The sequence below is a fragment of the Hylobates moloch genome, unplaced genomic scaffold, assembly GCF_009828535.3.
Source record: "Hylobates moloch isolate HMO894 unplaced genomic scaffold, HMol_V3 SCAFFOLD_4, whole genome shotgun sequence".
Taxonomy (NCBI): Eukaryota; Metazoa; Chordata; class Mammalia; order Primates; family Hylobatidae; genus Hylobates; species Hylobates moloch.
Genome location: NW_026652279.1, coordinates 38,187,355 through 38,209,389, shown reverse-complemented (window position 1 = coordinate 38,209,389; position 22,035 = coordinate 38,187,355). Strand labels below are relative to the sequence as shown.

At 39.7% G+C, this 22,035-nt stretch overlaps 1 protein-coding gene across 2 annotated transcripts in view; it reads right to left on the bottom strand.

Moving 5' to 3' along the window:
* The window catches only part of HACD2 (3-hydroxyacyl-CoA dehydratase 2), a 101,774-nt gene that overhangs the window by 34,056 nt on the left and 45,683 nt on the right, over window positions 1-22,035 (bottom strand). For both annotated transcript variants that reach the window (XM_032150002.2, XM_058437419.1), the window contains exon 4: window positions 4,298-4,386. In XM_032150002.2, coding sequence (XP_032005893.1) covers window positions 4,298-4,386 — 89 coding nt within the window. The remainder of the gene's footprint in view (window positions 1-4,297; window positions 4,387-22,035) is intronic.

Genomic DNA, 22,035 nt, shown 5'->3' with positions numbered 1-22,035 from the left:
ACATAGGTATCTTAGATCACTTCTCAAACCTTGGAATTCTTAAAATTATTTGAGAAGCCTAATAAAAATTCAGATTCCCTGGTCCCACTCCTAGACATTCTGTATCAAGTGTAAGGTGCGTCCTGGAGTATGTGTTTTTAATAAGCTCTCTGGGTGATTCTGGTCCAAATAGTGCATACATCCTGGTTTGAGAAAGAGTCTTAGAACTTTTAAGGGGAAAGGCTAATTGGAAGGATTCATCTCAGAGCACTTGAGCAGTAAAAAAACAGAGAAGCAATGTGTTGCAGATAAGCACCTAGGGCCCACAATTGATGTGTACATCTGATGTACAGATGATTTAGCAGGAGAATCATATCCTAATGTGAATATGGCATGGTGGAACTGTTGAGGAGGAAAAGCACCTATGGATCTTACACAGGCATTTCTACTCCATAGGGGAGTGAGAGAAGTCAGCACAACAAAAGTTAAAAATACGTTTACGTCAGGTTTTCTTGTTTTTTGTTTTGTAGAGATGAGGTCTCACTATGTTGCCCCGGCTGGTGTTGAACTCCTGCCTCAGCCTCCCAAAGTGCTGAGATCACAGGTGTGAGCCGCTATGCCCGGCCGTCACCATGTTTTTAAAGGGTGAGAAGGTGGCAGCTCTGATGCAGCAGAAAGACCCTGGATTTAGAATCCAGTCTTGACTCTGCCATTTGTTAGGTGTGCAATAGTCACTTTGCTGCTGTAGCTTCCAAACTCTAAATGGAGACTACAAGCTACTTATTTCAAGGCATGGTTGTTAAGAGAGAATGATCATAACATACTTTAATAAAGCCCTCTGTAAACTATAACATATCAAACAAACACCAATGCTATTATAAAAAACTGGAGGTTACTTTCTTAAACACTAATTACAAGATTTTTGTAAGCATGCTGCTGAAAAGTTGGTGAGAATGGTAACTTAAGTGTCACAAAGCCCAGCAGCAAGCCAGAAGCGGGCGGCACACAGCTGACTTGTTATGCCAGGGCTTTTGTTTGTTCATTTATATGGTCTCTTGGAAAGGAAAAAGGTGGATGGGGTATTTGCTATGTTAGGTCAAGGAAAAGCATTTGAACATACGGATCACAATTCTTTTTTTCTTTTCTTGCCTCTGTGTATTGATTCAAATTTTTTCATTAATATCCTGCTGATCAAGGTGTCACACTAGCTGATGGGTAGATCCTTATCCATAAGAGAAAACCATCTGATCACTTTTAAGTTTCACAATGTATGTGATGACATTTATGTGACTAGCATTCCATGGGGTAGAGAATTAAAACGAGAAGCAATGATGCATGTCCCATAGGGCTTCTTAAAAGGAAATATACCTCATGTGAAAAAAGTAGAGTCTAGTTTGAAAAGGTTACATAGGCTACACCCTAACACATCATGTACAGGTACCGTAAAACAAGGGAGATGCACAAGGGAGATGCGCAAAGGAAATGCGCAAGGCAGAGGGGGTGGAGCAGGAGTCCAAATTCACATGTAATGTGATTAAAAGAAAGAATTCTTGTCCACTTTAGAGGGGAATATGATATAAAAAGAAACTGAGAAATGATAGTAGTGTGAAAAGAATTTGAACATTACTACAAGAAAGTGAGATATACGTGATTAAGAAGTTATTTCTAAGGTCAATTTCCTTATGCATTAATTATACAGTTCCCACCATTAAAGTAAGCAGAGTTGAATATTAAGGAAAATAAAGATATTTTTAAGATGCTTCCGGAAATCGAAGAACAGAAGTCATATGTGATGTTGTACAGAACAAATTGAATTATAGCTAATATGAAACTCCAAGGCAGGAAAAATAGCATTTGGCCAAGAGAAGGGTCCAGGGAACAGTTGACAGAGAGCAAGCTCTGGCCTCTGAGGGGCCACAACAACAGCCTTTTCAAGGTGACATATAGCAAGCACTGGCCTCTGAGGGGCCACAGCAACAGGTTTTTCTTTTTTTTTTTTTTTTTTTTTGAGACGGGGTCTCGCTCTTTCGCCCAGCCCGGAGTGCAGTGGCGCAATCTCGGCTCACTGCAAGCTCCGCCTCCCGGGTTCACGCCATTCTCCTGCCTCAGCCTCCCGAGTAGCTGGGACTACAGGCGCCCGCCACTGCACCCGGCTAATTTTTTGTATTTTTAGTAGAGATGGGGTTTCACCGTGTTAACCAGGATGGTCTCGATCTCCTGACCTCGTGATCCGCCCGCCTCGGCCTCCCAAAGTGCTGGGATTACAGGCGTGAGCCACCGCGCCCGACCAGCAACAGGCTTTTCAAGGTGACAGATAGTAAGCACTGGCCTCTGAGGGGCCACAGCAACAGGCTTTTCAAGTTAGCTGTCGAAGACGTAGGGCAGGGATGGAGGGCACCTACTGCTCTAAACAAAACCATGAATGAGAATGTACTACATTCTTTAGAAAATGATATGCCTTTTATTTTTCTTTTCCTTTTTTTTTTTTTTTTTAGCGGGTAAAGAAAATGATATGTTAATGTTAGCAGAAATTGAGTCACTCTGGTTGTAGAGAAACAATTTTGAATATGGAAATGTAATGAGTATATAACAAATTACTGTAAAGCTCAAATGTGATAATGTATGTGAAAGTGTCTGTTACATGTTAAGTCCTTTGCATCTGGCAGGCAGCAGGGTTATGGAGGATGACACCAAGTCCATGTACCTATAATCCACAGAGACATTTAATAGCTTTGCAAGCCAACCAGTTTCAATGATCTACCCAGGAAATCCTGGCAAATGTTGCTAACAGCAACTTGACTAATAGAATTGCTTGATTTGAGTTGTAAAGCATTTTTGATGTACCTGTCTACCTGCTTCGGCAGATGTGCTCATAAGCCAAGGAGTGGTCACTAAGTGGAAGGGAGGAAGCAGAGCCCATGAAGAATCTATCAACTGGTAGATTAGCACCTGGACAATTAATATTTGACTATATTGGCAAAGTGATTGGATATTTCATAGTGAACAATACTTTGACTTCATGTACCTAGCACTTAATTACCCAAAGTACATAATTATCTATTTAAGAATGTAAATGAGTTACTACTAGGAAGAAGTTTTAGGTCATTGGAGACTATTGGAAGATAAAATTATGAGTTGTTGGTTAAAATGAAAAGGAAATGGTATCTACACAAAAGTATGAGAGGAAGAAATATCACAGTCCTTGCTTATCTGGAGTTTCGCTTTCTGTAGTTTCTGTTACGCCTGGTCAACCACAGTCCAAAAATATTAAATGGAAAATTCCAGAAAGAAACAATTCCTAATTCTTAAGTTGTGCACTGTTCTCAGCAGCATGATGAAATCTCATGCTGTCCCACTCTATCCCACCTAGGACACAAATCTTCCCTTTGTCCAGTGTATCCACACTGTATATGCTACTGGCCCATTAATCACTTAGTAGCTAACTTGGTTATCAGTGCTTGTGTTCAAGTAACCCTTATTTTATTTAAAAACAGCCCCAAAATGCAAGAGTAGTGATGCTGGCAATTCAGATATGCCAAAGAGGAGCCATAAAGAACTTCCTTGAAGCAAGACAGTAAAAGTTCTCAGCTTAATAACGAAACAAAACAAACTGTATGCTAAAGTTGCTAAGACCTACAGTAGGAACAAATCTTCTATTTGTGAAATTGTGAAGAAGGAAAAAGAAATTTGTGCTAGTTTTGCTGGTGAACCTCAAACTGCAAAAGTTGCAGCCACGGGGCATGATAAATGCTTAGTAAATACGTAAAAGGCATTACATTTGCGGGTAGAAGACAGAAACGTGTTTCGGTCAGCAGCAATTGGGTTGCGTGCTATCCACGGTTTCTGGTATCCAGTGGGGGTTTTGGAATGTATTCCCCTAGGATAAGAGGGAACTACTGTATAGGTTTAAAATGATGACTTGGGCCAGGTGTGGTGGCTCATGCCTGAAATCCTAGAATTTTGGGAGACTGAGGCAGGCAGATCGCTTGAGCTCAGGAGTTCGAGAGCGGCCTGGGCAACATGATACGAACAAGGTATCAGAAAAATATAACTGAGTTGCAGACCACATCCACACCATCTGAACCTCCATGAGAACTCAGATTACAGGACTTTACCATTTAATCAGTCTTCTCTTTAACAACACTGCATATCTGGGATATGTTTCCCACTATTAACCCAGCTCCTACAGTGAATGTGAGCTTTATCTCAGCTATATTGACATGACCTGGAACTCTTTAGCCATAACAAACATGTGAATCAGAAAAGTTGACTAGTGTTTGTTAGTGTTGACATTATTTTAGTCCATATAAACACTTACCTCTTTGACGCTATGTGTTACTGCCCATATTAGAAAAACTCTTGACATCACCTGGAAAGAAGTCAGGACAACAGAAGATGGAACAATTCCTGAAAGAAATTTTAGGATGGATAAATAAATGTACTGTACTGAATTTCAATATATAATATATTTTCTAAAACATTCCAACTGAAATGTTTAGAGCCAAAACGATCTTGAGCAACTGAAAGGTGTCTATATTGCTATACACACTAAGTTTTCAATGTAGTCCGCATTAAAACAAAGTTTCTCCCTAAAAACAATAATATTTTTAATGGTATTACAAAACCATGGCATCCAGGTACCTTTCTTAAACCTCTCAAAACCACTGACTGAGTACACTATTTTTTACACTTACTGTATAGATGGAGAAAGCAAAACCACTATTTAATCTTTAAAATAAGACTCATTTTACAATATGGGTTTCAAAACAAATAGGAAACAAAGGATGAGAAATCAATCCTATTCACGTCTAATGAGTGCTGGAAGCTCATGGACATCAGACTTGATACACTATCTAATGGTTAAGTTAGGTATCTTTTATTATCTACTTGAATATTTTGCCAACAAGCATAACATAAAAGACTGTCTTTAAAACCTTTTTTTTTTAATCACCTTGTTCATTACAAGCCCTGGCACAATTATCCTCCCAATGTCCTTGAGTTGTAACACTGGAATCATCTTTGATTATTTTATTTATTTATTTTTTGAGACAGAGTCTCACTCTGTCACCCAGGCTAGAGTGCAGTGGTGCAATCTCAGCTCACTGCAACCTCCACCTCCCAGGTTCAAGTGATTCTTGTGCCTCAGCCTCCCAAGTAGCTGGGACTACAGGCATGTGCGACCATCGCTGGCTAAGTTTTTGTATTTTTGGTAGAGACAGGGCTTCACCATATTGGCCGGGCTGGTCTTGAACTCCTGACCTCAGCTGATCAGCCTGTCTCAGATTCCCAAAGTGCTGGGATTACAGGCATGAGCCACCACACCTGGCAGTGAGTTATATCTTAACAAAGCTGTTACTAAAAAAATAAATGGCGAGGAGCAGTGGCTCACACCTGTAATCCCAACACTCTGGGAGGCTGAAGCAGGAGAATTGCTTGAGTCTAGGAGTTCTAGACCATCCTGCACAACATAGTGAGACCTTGTCTCTACTAAAAATAAAAAACATATTAGTTCGCCATGGTAGCGTATGCCTCTAGTCCCAGCTCTAGGGAGGCTGAGGCAAGAGGATTGCTTGAGTTTGGGAGGTTGAGGCTGCAGTGAGCTGTGATCATGCCACTGCACTCCAGCCTGGGTGACAGAGTGAGGCCCTGTCTCAGAATACATAAATGAGTAAAAGTAAATAAATACATAAATAAATGTATAAATGAATTACAAAACCTGGTTATATAATTGTGTAATACAGCTAACAAAACTAATTAGTAAGTCAAACATTTAGTGAATATATTTAGCCAGATCACACTTAGATGGGACAATACGTAGTTGTGGATTTCCTCTAGAAACCAATTTAAAAAACAAACAAACAGGGGGTGGAGCCAAGATGGCCGAATAGGAACAGCTCCAGTCTATAGCTCCCAGCGTGACCGGCACAGAAGACAGGTGATTTCTGCATTTCCGTTTGAGGTACCGCGTTCATCTCACTAGGGAGTGCCAAATAGTGGGTGCAGGACAGTTGGTGCAGCGCACTGTGCGTGAGCCGAAGCAGGGCGAGGCATTGCCTCACTCGGGAAGCACAAGGGGTCAGGGAATTCCCTTTCCTAGTCAAAGAAAGGGGTAACAGACGGCACCTGGAAAATCGGGTCAGTCCCACCCTAATACTGCGCTTTTCCAACGGGCTTGGAAAACGGCACACCAGGAGATTGTGTCCCGCACCTGGCTTGGAGGGTCCTATGCCCACGGAATCTCGCTGATTGCTAGCACAGCAGTCTGAGATCAAACTGCAAGGTGGCAGTGAGGTTGGGGGAGGGGCACCCACCATTGCCCAGGCTTGCTTAGGTAAACAAAGCAGCCAGGAAGCTCGAACTGGGTGGAGCCCACCACAGCTCAAGGAGGCCTGCCTGCCTCTGTAGGCTCCACCTCTGGGGGCAGGGCACAGACAAACAAAAAGTCAGCAGGAACCTCTGCAGACTTAAATGTCCCTGTCTGACAGCTTTGAAGAGAGTAGTGGTTCTCCCAGCACGCAGCTGGAGATCTGAGAACGGACAGACTGCCTCCTAAAGTGGGTCCCTGACCCCTGAGCAGCCTAACTGGGAGGCACCCCCCAGTAGGGACAGACTGACACCTCACTCGGCCAGGTACTCCTCTTGAGACAAAACTTCCAGAGGAACTATCAGACAGCTGAATTTGTGGTCTCACGAAAATCCACTGTTCTGCAGCCACTGTTGCTGACACCCAGCCAAACAGGGTCTGGAGTGGACCTCTAGCAAACTCCAACAGACCTGCAGCTGAGGGTCCTGTCTGGTAGAAGGAAAACTAACAAACAGAAAGGACATCCACACCAAAAACCCATCTGTACATCACCATCATCAAAGACCAAAAGTAGATAAAACCACAAAGATAGGGAAAAAACAGAGCAGAAAAACTGGAAACTCTAAAAAGAAGAGCACCTCTCCTCCTCCAAAGGAACGCAGTTCCTCACCAGCAATTGAACAAAGATGGACGGAGGCTGACTTTGACGAGTTGAGAGAAGAAGGCTTCAGATGATCAAACTACTCCGAGCTACAGGAGGAAATTCAAAACAATAGCAAAGAAGCTAAAAACTTTGAAAAAAAATGAGAAGAATGAATAACTAGAATAACCAATGGAGAGAAGGGCTTAAAGGAGCTGATGGAGCTGAAAGCCAAGTTTCGAGAACTACGCGAAGATTGCAGAAGCCTCAGTAGCAGATGCGATCAACTGGAAGAAAGGGTATCAGTGATGGAAGATGAAATGAACGAAATGAAGTGAGAAGGGAAGTTTAGAGAAAAAAGAATAAAAAGAAACGAACAAAGCCTCCAAGAAATTTGGGACTATGTGAAAAGACCAAATCTACGTCTGATTGGTGTACCTGAAAATGACGGGGAGAATGGAACCAAGTTGGAAAACACTCTGCAGAATATTATCCAGGAGAACTCCCCCAATCTAGCAAGGCAGGCCAACATTCAGATTCAGGAAATACAGAGAACGCCACAAAGATACTCCTCGACAAGAGCAACTCCAAGACACATAATTGTCAGATTCACCAAAGTTGAAATGAAGGAAAAAATGTTAAGGGCGGCCAGAGAGAAAGATCAGGTTACCCACAAAGGGAAGCCCATCAGACTAACAGCTGATCTCTCGGCAGAAACTCTACAAGCCAGAAGAGAGTGGGGGCCGATATTCAACATTCTTAAAGAAAAGAATTTTCAACCCAGAATTTCATATCCAGCCAAACTAAGCTTCCTAAGTGAAGGAGAAATAAAATACTCTACAGACAAGCAAATGCTGAGTGATTTTGTCACCACCAGGCCTGCCCTAAAAGAGCTCCTGAAGGAAGCACTAAACATGGAAAGGAACAACCGGTACCAGCCACTGCAAAAACATGCCAAATTGTAAAGACCATCGAGGCTAGGAAGAAACTGCATCAACTAACAAGCAAAATAGCCAACTAACATCATAATGACAGGATCAAATTCACACATAACAATATTAACTTTAAATGTAAATGGGCTAAATGCTCCAATTAAAAGACACAGACTGGCAAACTGGATAAGGAGTCAAGACCCATCAGTGTGCTGTATTCAGGAAACCCATCTCACGTGCAGAGACACACATAGACCCAAAATAAAGGGATGGAGGAAGATCTGTCAGCAAATGGAAAACAAAAAAAGGCAGGGGTTGCAATCCTAGTCTCTGATAAAACAGACTTTAAACCAACAAAGATCAAAAGAGACAAAGAAGGCCATTACATAATGGTAAAGGGATCAATTCAACAAGAAGAGCTAACTATCCTAAATATATATGCACCCAACACAGGAGCACCAAGATTCATAAAGCAAGTACTGAGTGACCTACAAAGGGACTTAAACTCCCACACAATAATAATGGGAGATTTTAACACCCCACTGTCAACATTAGACAGATCAACGAGACAGAAAGTTAACAAGGATATCCAGGAATTGAACTCAGCTCTGCACAGAGTGGACCTAATAGACATCTACAGAACTCTCCACCCCAAATCAACAGAATATACATTTTTTTCAGCACCACACCACACCACACCTATTCCAAAATTGACCACATAGTTGGAAGTAAAGCTCTCCTCAGCAAATGTAAAAGAACAGAAATTATAACAAACTGTCTCTCAGACCACAGTGCAATCAAACTAGAACTCAGGATTAAGAAACTCACTCAAAACCGCTCAACTACATGGAAACTGAACAACCTGCTCCTGAATGACTACTGGGTACAGAATGAAATGAAGGCAGAAATAAAGATGTTCTCTGAAACCAACGAGAACAAAGACACAACATACCAGAATCTCTGGGACACATTCAAAGCAGTGTGTAGAGGGAAATTTATAGCACTAAACGCCCACAAGAGAAAGCAGGAAAGATCCAAAACTGACACCCTAACATCACAATTAAAAGAAATAGAAAAGCGGCCGGGCACAGTGGCTCACGCTTGTAATCCCAGCACTTTGGGAGGCCAAGGCGGGCGGATCACGAGGTTAGGAGATCGAGACCACGGTGAAACCCCGTCTCTACTAAAAATACAAAAAAAAATTAGCCGGGCGTGGTGGCGGGCGCCTGTAGTCCCAGCTACTTGGAGAGGCTGAGGCAGGAGAATGGCGTGAACCCAGGAGGCGGAGCTTGCAGTGAGCCGAGATCACGCCACTGCACTCCAGCCTGGGCGACAGAGCGAGACTCCGTCTCAAAAAAAAAAAAAAAAAAAGAAATAGAAAAGCAAGAGCAAACACATTCAAAAGCTAGCAGAAGGCTAGAAATAACTAAAATCAGAGCAGAACTGAAGGAAATAGAGACACAAAAAACCCTTCAAAAAATTAATGAATCCAGGAGCTGGTTTTTTGAAAAGATCAACAAAATTGATAGACCGCTAGCAAGACTAATAAAGAAGAAAAAAGAGAAGAATCAAATAGATGCAATAAAAATTGAAAAAGGGGTTATCACCACTAATCCCACAGAAATACAATCTACCATCAGAGAATACTACAAATACCTCTATGCAAGTAAACTAGAAAATCTAGAAGAAATGGATAAATTCCTCAACAAATACACTCTCCCAAGACTAAACCAGGAAGAAGTTGAATCTCTGAATAGACCAATAACAGGCTCTGAAATTGTGGCAATAATCAATAGCTTACCAACCAAAAAGAGTCCAGGACCTGATGGATTCACAGCCGAATTCTACCAGAGGTACAAGGAGGAACTGGTACCAATCGATAGAAACTATTCCAATCGATAGAAAAAGAGGGAATCCTCCCTAACACATTTTATGAGGTCAGCATCATCCTGATACCAAGGCCTGGCAGAGACATAACCAAAAAAGAGAATTTCAGACCAATATCTTTGATGAACATTGATGCAAAAATGCTCAATAAAATACTGGCAAACCGAATCCAGCAGCACATCAAAAAACTTATACACCATGATCAAGTGGGCTTCATCCCTGGGACGCAAGGCTGGTTCAACATATGCAAATCAATAAATGTAATGCAGCATATAAACAGAACCAAAGACAAAAACCACATGATTATCTCAATAGATGCAGAAAAGGCCTTTGACAAAATTCAACAACGCTTCATGCTAAAAACTCTTAATAAATTAGGTATTGATGGGACGTATCTCAAAATAATAAGAGCTATCTATGACAAACCCACAGCCAATATCATACTGAATGGGCAAAAACTGGAAGCATTCCCTTTGAAAACTGGCACAAGACAGGGATGCCCTCTCTCACCACTCCTATTCAACATAGTGCTGGAAGTTCTGGCCAGGGCAATCAGGCAGGAGAAGGAAATAAAGGGTATTCAATTAGGAAAAGAAGAAGTCAAATTGTCCCTGTTTGCAGATGACATGATTGTATATCTAGAAAACCCCATTGTCTCAGCCCAAAATCTCCTTAAGCTGATTAGCAAATTCAGCAAAGTCTCAGGATACAAAATCAATGTACAAAAATCACAAGCATTCTTGTACACCAATCACAGACAAACAGAGAGCCAAATCATGAGTGAACTCCCATTCACAATTGCTTCAAACAGAATAAAATACCTAGGAATCCAACTTACAAGGGATGTGAAGGACCTCTTCAAGGAGAACTACAAACCACTGCTCAATGAAATAAAAGAGGATACAAACAAATGGAAGAACATTCCATGCTCATGGGTTGGAAGAATCAATATCGTGAAAATGGCCATACTGCCCAAGGTAATTTATAGATTCAATGCCATCCCCATCAAGCTACCAATGACTTTCTTCACAGAATTGGAAAAAACTACTTTAAAGTTCATATGTAACCAAAAAAGAGCCCGCATCGCCAAGTCAATCCTAAGCCAAAAGAACAAAGCTGGAGGCATCACGCTACCTGACTTCAAACTATACTACAAGGCTACAGTAACCAAAACAGCATGGTACTGGTACCACAACAGAGATATAGATCAATGGAACAGAACAGAGGCCTCAGAAATAATGCCGCATATCTACAACTATGTGATCTTTGACAAACCTGACAAAAACAAGCAATGGGAAAAGGATTCCCTATTTAATAAATGGTGCTGGGAAAACTGGCTAGCCATATGTAGAAAGCTGAAACTGGATCCCTTCCTTACACCTTATACAAAAATTAATTCAAGATGGATTAAAGACTTACATGTTAGACCTAAAACCATAAAAACCCTAGAAGAAAGCCTAGGCAATACCATTCAGGACATAGGTGTGGGCAAGGACTTCATGTCTAAAACACCAAAAGCAATGGCAACAAAAGCCAAAATTGACAAATGGGATCTAATTAAACTAAAGAGCTTCTGCACAGCAAAAGAAACTACCATCAGAGTGAACAGGCAACCTACAGAATGGGAGAAAATTTTTGCAACCTACTCATCTGACAAAGGGCTAATATCCAGAATCTACAATGAACTCAAACAAATTTACAAGAAAAAAACAAACAACCCCATCAAAAAGTGGGCAGAACTAGAAATACCATTTGACCCAGCCATCCCATTACTGGGTATATACCCAAAGGACTATAAATCATGCTGCTATAAAGACACATGCACACGTATGTTTATTGCAGCACTATTCACAATAGCAAAGACTTGGAAACAACCCAAATGTCCAACAACGATAGACTAGATTAAGAAAATGTGGCACATATACACCATGGAATACCATGCAGCCATAAAAAATGATGAGTTCATGTCCTTTGTAGGGACATGGATGAAACTGGAAAACATCATTCTCAGTAAACTATCGCAAGGACAAAAAACCAAACACCGCATGTTCTCACTCATAGGTGGGAATTGAACAATGAGAACTCATGGACACAGGAAGGGGAATATCACACTCCAGGGACTGTTGTGGGTTGGGGGGAGGGGGGAGGGACAGCATTAGGAGATACACCTAATGCTAAATGACGACTTAATGGGTGCAGCAAACCAACACGGCACATGGATACATATGTAACAAACCCGCACATTGTGCACATGTACCCTAAAACCTAAAGTATAATAATAAAAAAAAAAGAAAAAAATATGAAATAATGGGAACCAGTATAATTTATAAAACTATCTAATTTTCTCAAAGAATTATGTATACAGGGACCTCATCTTTTAGAAGTACTGAACTTTAGAGATTTAATAAAACACATGGATAACTAAAAAAAAAACAAACATATATTGAAGACGTCTCTCTCTGTCGCCAGGCTAGAGTGCTGTGGGGCGATCTCAGCTCACTGCAACCTCCAACTCCGTGGTTGAAGGAGTTCTCCTGCCTCTGCCTCCCGAGTAGCTGGGATTACAGGCATGCGCCACCATGCCCGGCTAATTTTTATATTTTTAGTAGAGATGGGCTTTCACTATGTTGGCCAGGATGGTCTCGATCTCCTGACCTCGTGATCCGCCCGCCTCGGCCTCCCAAAGTGCTGAGATTACAGGCATGAGCCACTGCGCCTGGCCTGCCCAGGTAATTTTTTAAAGTTTTTATAGAGACAAGGTCTTGCTATGTTGCCCAGGCTGGTTTCAAACTCCTAGGCTCACACAATTCTCCTGGCCTTGGCCTCCCAAAGTGCTGAGATTACAGGCGTGAGCCCCCATGCCCAGCTAAAGTAACTTTTTTTGTTGTTTTTTTTCTCAGATGGAGTTTCGCTCTTGTAGCCCAGGCTGGAGTGCAATGGCGTGATTTCGGCTCACTGCAACCCCTGCCTCCTGGGTTCAAGTGATTCTCCTACCTCAGTCTCCCGAGTAGCTGGGATTATAGGCATGCGCTACCATGCCCAGCTCATTTTTGTGTTTTTAGTAAAGACAGGGTTTCACCATGTTGGTCAGGATGGTCTCGATCTCTCAACCTCGTGATCTGCCCGCCTCAGCCTCCCAAAGTGCTGGGATTACAGGTGCTAAGAGTAACTTTAAACAAATGGAACTAGAAGGTCTAGGGGCAAAAACTGCAATTCAGCTGAACACAGGTTTATTAATTATTCCCTCTCCACTATAAATCACCCTTCTCTAGGGAATAATAATTTGTATTTGTCTCCCTTTCAAAAATGCCATACATAAATTAACAGTGTTTTTCTTTTCTTTTCTTTTTTTGAGACAGTCTTGTTCTATCGCCCAGGCTGGAGTGCAGTGGCACAATCTTGGCTCACTGCAACCTCCGCCTCCCAGGTTCAAGTGATTCTTGTGCCTCAGCCTCCTGAGTAGCTGGGATTATAGGCATGCACCACCATGCCTGGCTAATTTTTGTATTTTTGTTAGAGGCGGAGTTTTAGGTCATCTGAAATTGACCTCAGGTCATCCACCCGCTGCCTCGGCGTCCCAAAGTGCTGAGATTACAGGTGTGAGTGAGCCACCAAACCTGGTCAACAGTGTTTTTCTTAAAAATGCTTTAGTATCCACACACACACACAAAATGATTTATTTAGTGTATTTCTCACCAGTCTTTTCCTCTAAGCATATTTTAAACCAGTTTAACTTCTACTGTTTATATTGTCTTTTGCTTTTCTCATTTAACATTTTAAGAATTTTCCTTCTCTTCTTCAAAAGATTTTAGCTTAAATCATGATATTCCTTTGAGTGAATATGTTTGTTTATTCTCCTTCTATTGGACATTTAAATTGCCTTGAATTTCTTGATACTATAAATGAAGTAATGAAGCATTACAAATAACACTAAAAATTTGAGGCTTAGACCTTTTTTTAAAAAAAGGATTATTTCCTTGGGACATTTTCCCAGAAGTACTAGGTCAAATGGCATGAATGTTTTTAAGGCTCTTGAAATGTATTGCCAAATTGCTTTCCAAGAAGTTTATTATCAATTTATACTCCCACCAGCAATATACAAAAGTGCCTGTCTTAGCACACCCTTGGCAGTAAATTTAAATCTTAATAACTAGTGAACAAAAAGCTGATCAATACTTTCTAATTGATGTAGCTGTCAAGATGTTTCTAGCCTTGCCTGCAGGTGCTCCTACCGTCTCTATCCAGTGAACTCGCCTACTTAGACACCTTAATTTTCCCCAAATCATGTCATTCAGACCAACTGTCACTTAGTTTCTCTGTAGCATAGACAATTACTTCAACCAGTCACCCAGCAAACAGCAGTTCAGGCTGAACAGCAATGGTGAAGTGGGGGAAGTGACTAACTAGGAGCCACCTCATCCATGCTGAGCCTTCCAGGCCCCACACTGAGTCGGAGACCGATACAGAATTCTCTGTGGGAACCAGGGACACTTCCTTCAGGGTTGAGGAATCCTACAACAGGGCAATTAAATCTCAGAACAGAAAGCAGTGCCCACATATTTAATACATAGCTCATTCATGTTGCTTAAGATTCAAGAAGTGGCCAGGCGTGGTGGCTCACGCCTGTAATCCCAACACTTTGGGAGGCCGAGGCTGGTGGATCACAAGGTCAGGAGACCGAGATCACGGTGAAACCCTGTCTCTACTAAAAAAAATACAAAAAATTAGCCGGGCATGGTGGCGGGCGCCTGTAGTCCCAGCTACTCTGGAGGCTGAGGCAGGAGAATGGCATGAACCTGGGAGGCGGAGCTTACAGTGAGCCAAGATTGCGCCACTGCACTCCCGCCTGAGAGACAGAGCGAGACTCCGTCTCAAAAAAAAAAAAAAAAAAAAAAAAGATTCAAGAAGTACAAAAAGATACACAGAGAAAATTTTCCCTCCCAATCCCATCACTACCCAGGTCCCTTTTCCACAGGTAACCAATTATTAATTCCTTGCCTAGCATTCAGAGATAAAGTATATAAAGCAAATATGCAGGTGAATGTATAAAGACATATTTATATACATTCTTTTTTCAATTTTTTTATATAAAGGAAGCATTTTATACACATTCTTCTATACCTTGCTTTTCTTCCCTTAAAATTTATCCTGAAGATCTTCCTATATCAATATGTAAATTTTAATGACTGAGGCTTATAATGTTTTCATAACCATACACTCTCCTAACCTGTACCCCCATGTCCTCAGGGTGTAGAAAAATGTGTAAAACAGAAAAACTCAAATCCTTAAATTGTAGCTCAGAGGGGAAAACAACTGAATCTTCAATGCTGTGGAAATGCAGGCAGGGAGAATTTGGTAATACCTCTATCAGAGCAAATAAAATTGCTGGACAGAACTGCTAACACTTCAACAAGATGAAGAGACATGGCAACAACACAAACAGAATACAAGAAAGCAAGGAAACAAAAGGAAACCACCCATTGCATCCAGCGGGAAAGTCAAAGATTAAGGCAACTGGAAGATACTATGGAAAACAAAGACAACCCAACATAAGGATAACTGTTATGTCCAATGTCGGGGACACAACATGGAACAGAAACCTGAAATGAAAAAACTAAATCTGCACTGAAAGAATACACTGTGCAAAATTAATTAAAAAAAAAGAAAAAGAAAAGTAAAGATCTTATTTGTATTTAAACATGAGCTATCTTTGACTATATATGTGTGTGTGTGTATATGTATATAAATTTAGCATATACTGTAGTTGCAACAATGATTTAATTTTTTGAGTAAACAAAACAAAAAAGAAAGAATACACTGTGTTCCACATAACAACTGATAGTGAATGACTAAAACTGAGAAATTTCTTGGTTACAAAAATAATACTTCAGAGATCCAGACCAAAAAAATTACCTACAAAGTAGTAAAAACTCAGCCTGAGTTTAGACTTCTCCACAGCAATATCCAAAGTAAGAAGGCAATGAAGCAATACTATAAAGGTCTGAGGCAAAGAGAGTATGTTCGAGGATATCATACCCACCCAAGAGGTCATTTCAATACTACAATAAGGCAAAAGGTAGACATCACCAAATGTGAAAGAACTTCATGTATAATGCTTATGTGACCTTGAGAAACACAAGCTGTCAGAAACTCAGCCAAATGAAATAAGTCAAAATAAAGAACTCAGGAATGGAGAAGTCATAATAAAAATGCCCATGGTGGGCACTAAATCCATTAAAATATAATATTAAGACTAAACAATTATGGTAATTATGGTCATAGACTATATTATAGATGCTATGAACAATAATAAATTAATAACAATTTAAAAATAGGAGTGAGGGAAGAGATACTAATTTCCTTAATAGAATTAAGAGTATTGTCTAAATGTCCTTAATAAAGTTAAGAGATGTTATGTAAAATGAAAATATAGGTAAACATAATTTGAATCTAGAATTTTCATAACTTTTTTCTTAGATCTTTTAGTAAATAGTGTTACCAGGCATGGCAATCCTGGCACTTTGGGAAGCCAAGGTGAGACAATCACTTGAGTCCAGGTGTTTGAGACCAGCCTGGATAACACAGTGAGACTCCACATCTACAAAAATTTTTTTTAAAAAATAGCTGGGCATAGTAGCGTGTGTCTGTAATCCCAGCTACTCAGGTTGAGGTGGGAGGAACACTTGAACCCAGGAGTTTGAGGCTGCATTGAGCTATGATGGCACTAATTGCACTCCAGCCTGGAATGACAGAGCGAGACCCTATCTCAAAACAACAACAAATACACAGACACACACGCACGCACACACACACACACGGTAAAAAAAAGTTTTATAATTTTTTTTATGAACAATGTTTTTAATGAAAAATGTCTTTTTCATGATAGTATAAGCTATGTCTGTCTGCCTACTTTTTCTTTCTCATTAATATATATGTGAAGAGAATGCTCTCTGGAATGACATTTAACTAATACTAATGAAGATTAGCTCTACTGATAGAATTTAGAATAATTTTAAACTCTCCTCTTTGTACTTTTCCACATTGCCTACTTTTAAAGAACACAAATTAAATTTTCAAAATTAAAAAAAATCATTATTCTTAACAATAAATTAAGCTTTTGGCACTAGCAAAAAGATAATTCTAAAAGTGAACCACTTCTAATCTTAAACAGGAATCTTCTTTCTTTCTGTTAGAGTACAAGCTAATCTCAGGGTAACAGAAAATATTTCTGACCAAAATGGAGAAGGATGGGATATAAAACAGGAACCGGAGCAGATTCAAATACCATGGGACTCAGGGAAGAGGATGGCTGGTGTTTTCAGAGGACTGACAGAGGGCAATTCTCTTTTCTTTTTTCCCAGAACATAGAAAACTGGCCATGTCTCTTGGGGTTGCAGCTCCCGACCACCCCCAGAAAGCAATATTCAATACATTTCACATAATCACACTTAGGTTATTGGGTTCTGACAAAAGAAATTTGTCTTAGACTGAAATCAATAGCAAAACTATCGTATTTATAAGTTCTGTGGATTTACTTGAAGTTGGCATTTCTGAAAATATGTACTGAACTTTAAAAGGGCATTATATTTTCTTTGTACTAAAAGGATAGTGTTACTACACATATTCATGCTTAATTGTAATGAAACAGAAATGAATATTAAAGGAGAAACATAAGAAATCAAGTATATTGATACTTCATGTGTCATCACTGGTAAGAAGTGTGGGGCTAGATTGAAATCTTTTCCATTTAAGTGACAAAACTAAGTACAGAGGTGCTTTTCAAACTAGGGCATGCATACCCAAAAGATGTAACAGTGGTGTCCAGTCCAGTGACATCTTACTAGTGGTCAACTTACTCAAACTCAGCTATATGAACTCAACCAAAATAAAATGAACAGAAAAATAACTTAGTGTGAGCAACTGCACCCAGCATTTTACGATGTGAATATATGCACCAGAATGAATGGTGGTCTTAGGTCCCCTGGCCTCTCAGCATGATGACTGTGATGTTACTGTTCTTTATACTATCTTTGGATAATGTAATTTTAATATAACATAGTTCCTAAATGAGAGCCAATTATATCATATGGCATTCAAATGAAGGAAGAGCGAACACTTTCAACTGGAGAATAAAGCGGCTGTGCTAGACTTACTAGGAGCTGACACTAAGTTGCACTGTGATGTATGAGTAATTTAAATTTAAGGTATTTTTCATAGGAATTTTACCCCTACATAAGCAATTCTACTTCAGAAGATATAGCCACTGGATATATACAGTATATCTTCATGGAATATTGATTTTCCCTGAAAACTTTGGGGGAAATCCATTTTTACATTAAATAGATAAAAGGGGACCCAAAGGTGTTTCATTTAAGGCAGGTTACCTTGCCTTTACTCTCAAAACCTTCTGAGGCGAAACTATATTCCCCATTGGTGTTTAGAAAACTTGGGAAGAAAAGCTGAAAGAGCACTATAATACATAATAAAAAACACATATGGGGCTGGGCTCGGTGATTCACGCCTGTAATCCCAGCACTTTGGGAGGCTGAGGTGGGCAGATCACTTGAGGTCAGGAGTTTGAGACCAGCCTGGCCAACATGGTGAAACCCTGTTTCTACTAAAAATACAAAAATTAGCTGGGCATGATGGTGTGTGCCTATAGTCCCAGCTACTCGAGAGGCTGAGGCACAAGAATCACTTGAACCCAGGAGGGCAAGGCTGCAGCGAGCCGAGATCTCGCCACTACACTCCAGCCTGGGTAACAGAGTGAGACTCGGTCTCAAAGAAAAACAAAATTAAAAAAAACGTATGGTAGAAGTTAGGCTCAGGGAAAATAAGGGTAGAAACAATAACTTAAAATCATGAGAGAAATTAATACCTAAACAAATGCAGAGAGGGCCTGTGCACTTGTTCAAAGTGGACCACAAACTTGGCTCTGAGCTCCTTTACAACCAATGCAATGAAAGAAAATAATCCAGTTGTACAATTCACAGTGTCCATGAAAGAAATAAAACCTGGGCTGGGCGCGGTGGCTCATGCCTGTAATCCCAACACTTCAGGAGGATCACTTGAGTTCAGGAGTTCGAGACCAGCCTGGGCAACATGGCAAGACCTCGTCTCTACTTAAAAAAAAAAAAAAAAAGACAGGCATAATGGTGTATACCTGTAATCCCAGCTACTCAGGAGGCTGAGGCGGGAGGATCACTGAGCTGAGTCTGAGGCTACAGTGAGCCATGATCACGCCACTGCACTCCAGCCTAGCGGACAGAGTGAGAGCCTGTCTAAAAAAAAAAAAAAAAGAAAAGAAAGGAAAAAAATCCTGGTGCTTGGTTTTTTGAGCCGTGTTCCTATATATTAATGACTTTGCTGTACTGGCTTCTAGTTCACTGGATGTACTTTATTCATTTTCTTTTCTACTTCCTCCATTTCAGATGGCCAGCTGTCCAAATATCTGCCACTAGCATCTTACTCATCCACTTACTGAGGTTCTTACAGGTAAAAAATAATAAATTGGTTTCAAGAGAGGGCCCAGAGACCTCTTAAGGGAATGACTTTTTTGAAAGCTTTCCCAAACATTCAGAGCCTCCTCACTTGCTTGTTTACTTTTGAGGTCTCCACTCTGAAAGTCTAACCTCTGAATGAGAGCAAAATATAGACATGAAATAAATGACACATATTTCCTTTCTGAAGATAAAAGGGTGTCACATTTTGAAAAAGATGAAAATGTGAAGATAATAGATGTCATTCTCTGAGAGGACACAGTGAATCAATTATAAGTCATGGAAACTTACTCAAATCTCTGTATTATAGTTAGCATTCCAATAATAAATTCCCACCCTATTATTTTTATTGTTTATGGAATACCAGGTGTTTTAAACCAGATTGTTAATTAGAGCCTTGAAATATGAATGGTTCATATGTATTTCACCAGCAAGACGACATCACAGACAGTTTTTTTTTTAATTAGTAAAACTGTCAGGGCCGAACAAAATTGAACTTTTAAAAAACAGTTGAACTATTATATATATCATCACTTTTTGCTAACTTATACTAATAATCCATAAGTACCTTGAATGCTGGATAAAAAAATTATTAGTATTTCTATTTTAAAAATTTATCAAATACTGTTTCAATATACTTTTGAAAACTTTTTTATGCAGAGCTTTTTCAAAAAGCTAAACCCAGCCAGGCATGATGGCTCATGTCTATAATCCCAGCACTTTGGGAGGCCGAGGTGGGTGCATCACCTGAGGTTAGGAGTTTGAGACCAGCCTGGCCAACATGATGAAACCCCATCTCTGCTAAAAACACAAAAATTAGCCGGGTGTGGTGGTACACACCTGTAATCCTAGCTACTCAGGAGGGTGAGGCAGGAGAATTGCTTGAGCCTGAGAGGCGGAGGTTGCAGTGAGCCAAGATTGCACCACTGCACTCCAGCCTGGGCAACAGAGTGAGACTCTGTCAATAAAAAAAAAAAAAAAAAAAAGCTAAACCCAACCTAATAGCCACTTTCTTGAAATAACACGAGATCTAATAAACAACAAGGTTGAGAGAATAAGTCATTCTCTCTTGACTCTACTAAACCAGTGATCACAGGATTTCACTTAAGCAAACCAAAAAATATACTCCTATTGGCAATGTTCCTTCTTCAGAGTTCTACCAAACTACGTGGGCAGGGAAAGAAGACTGGAGATAATATTTAACTGTACTAGAAGGTTGTGAAAAAAGGCATCCATGGGAAAGATTCTCTATGTAAGAGAGCAAGGAACTGCTGGGGTTAAATATGGTGCTTTTTTACTAAGAAAATGTTGGCTGTCAGAGTTGGAAAGGATCCAAGTGGTCAAGTTCAATTCAACACTTGATAGATGTGAGGTTGGGAGAAGGTAAAGTGACTTGCCTAGCTTACATAGATAGTTCAATACAACAAATTGGTATGTACGTTTAACATTTGGTGGTCACTCTCTAAGAAGGTAAATTAATGGTCTTTATATAACTAGGACAAAATCAAATATTTGCAACCAATGTTTGAAATGTTCACAATGTAAAATGCTTGCAACCAATATGACAACAGATTAACATTTAAAGTATATAAAGAATACAAATTGTTTTTATCTTGAAAAAATCAAGATGCTAATAGGCAAATGAGCAAAGGGCATAAATAGACAATTTACATAAAAATGGCCACAATTAATAAACAAACATATGGAATTATATTCAACTCCACAATTAGCAATAAAGCAAATCAAAGAAACTATTAATACTTGCAATTGTTCTATAAGTAACTTAGTGAATATTAAAAAAGAATCATAATACCCAAATGCTGATACTATGTTGAAACAACCATACTCACATTTTGCAAATGGGCACAATCCTTTGGGAATTGAATCTGGCAATATTTATTTAAGAGTTAAAAGAATATTCATATGTTTTGAATTAGTCATTACACATAAAGATGTATGCTAAAGGCATAAGCCAAAGACTAAAACATCTATCTATCAACAGAGATGCCAAGGGCATAAGCCAAAGACTGAAGAGTGTATGTATCGACACAGACATTGGTTGAAAAATTATTTCTAATATTTTAAAAATGAGAACGACTTGTTCTCCACTGAGAGAGACATGATGATACATCTCATTATCAGGTATTTTGTAGTAATTTAGAAGTATTAGTGAATACAAGATGAGCCGAAACATTCTGTCATACCAGAAAGCAGAAAATTATTAAAGATCACTGGGGTCCTTTCAAAAAGGACTCAGAAGATAATCTGAAGATGCTCCAACTGGCCAAGAATGGGCTAATATGAGCATCAGAAAGAATCATTAAAATGGACGGAATCACATCAAATATGTTAAAAGCTATGAGATTATGACGACAAAATAATAAAATGAAAATCTTCATTGTCCCTTTGACACTCTGATTCTTGCTGTTTGGGGGGAGGGTGTGTGTATATGTCAGTATTAGTGCCTGCCTGAGTTGGGAATATTACATTCCAGGTTTTGTATGAACAGAGGGCTGTATAAAGCAACAGGAAACACTAGCCCTCATTCTGTTTTAAATTACAGACCAATGTAAAACTAATTTAAACTAGATTTTCCCCCCTCAAAATGGAAACAGTTATTTTCTTTTAGAGTTAATGAAGTATTGGTAGCTGAAGCCATTTGACCATCAATGGATGAGAGGTATTGCTGTCTGATTTCAAACTAAATCCTGAACCTTTTTTTAAAGAAACCAATAAAACACATTTTACATGGAAAAAGAAACCCTACACATTTTCACTGGTCTTCTTTAGAGG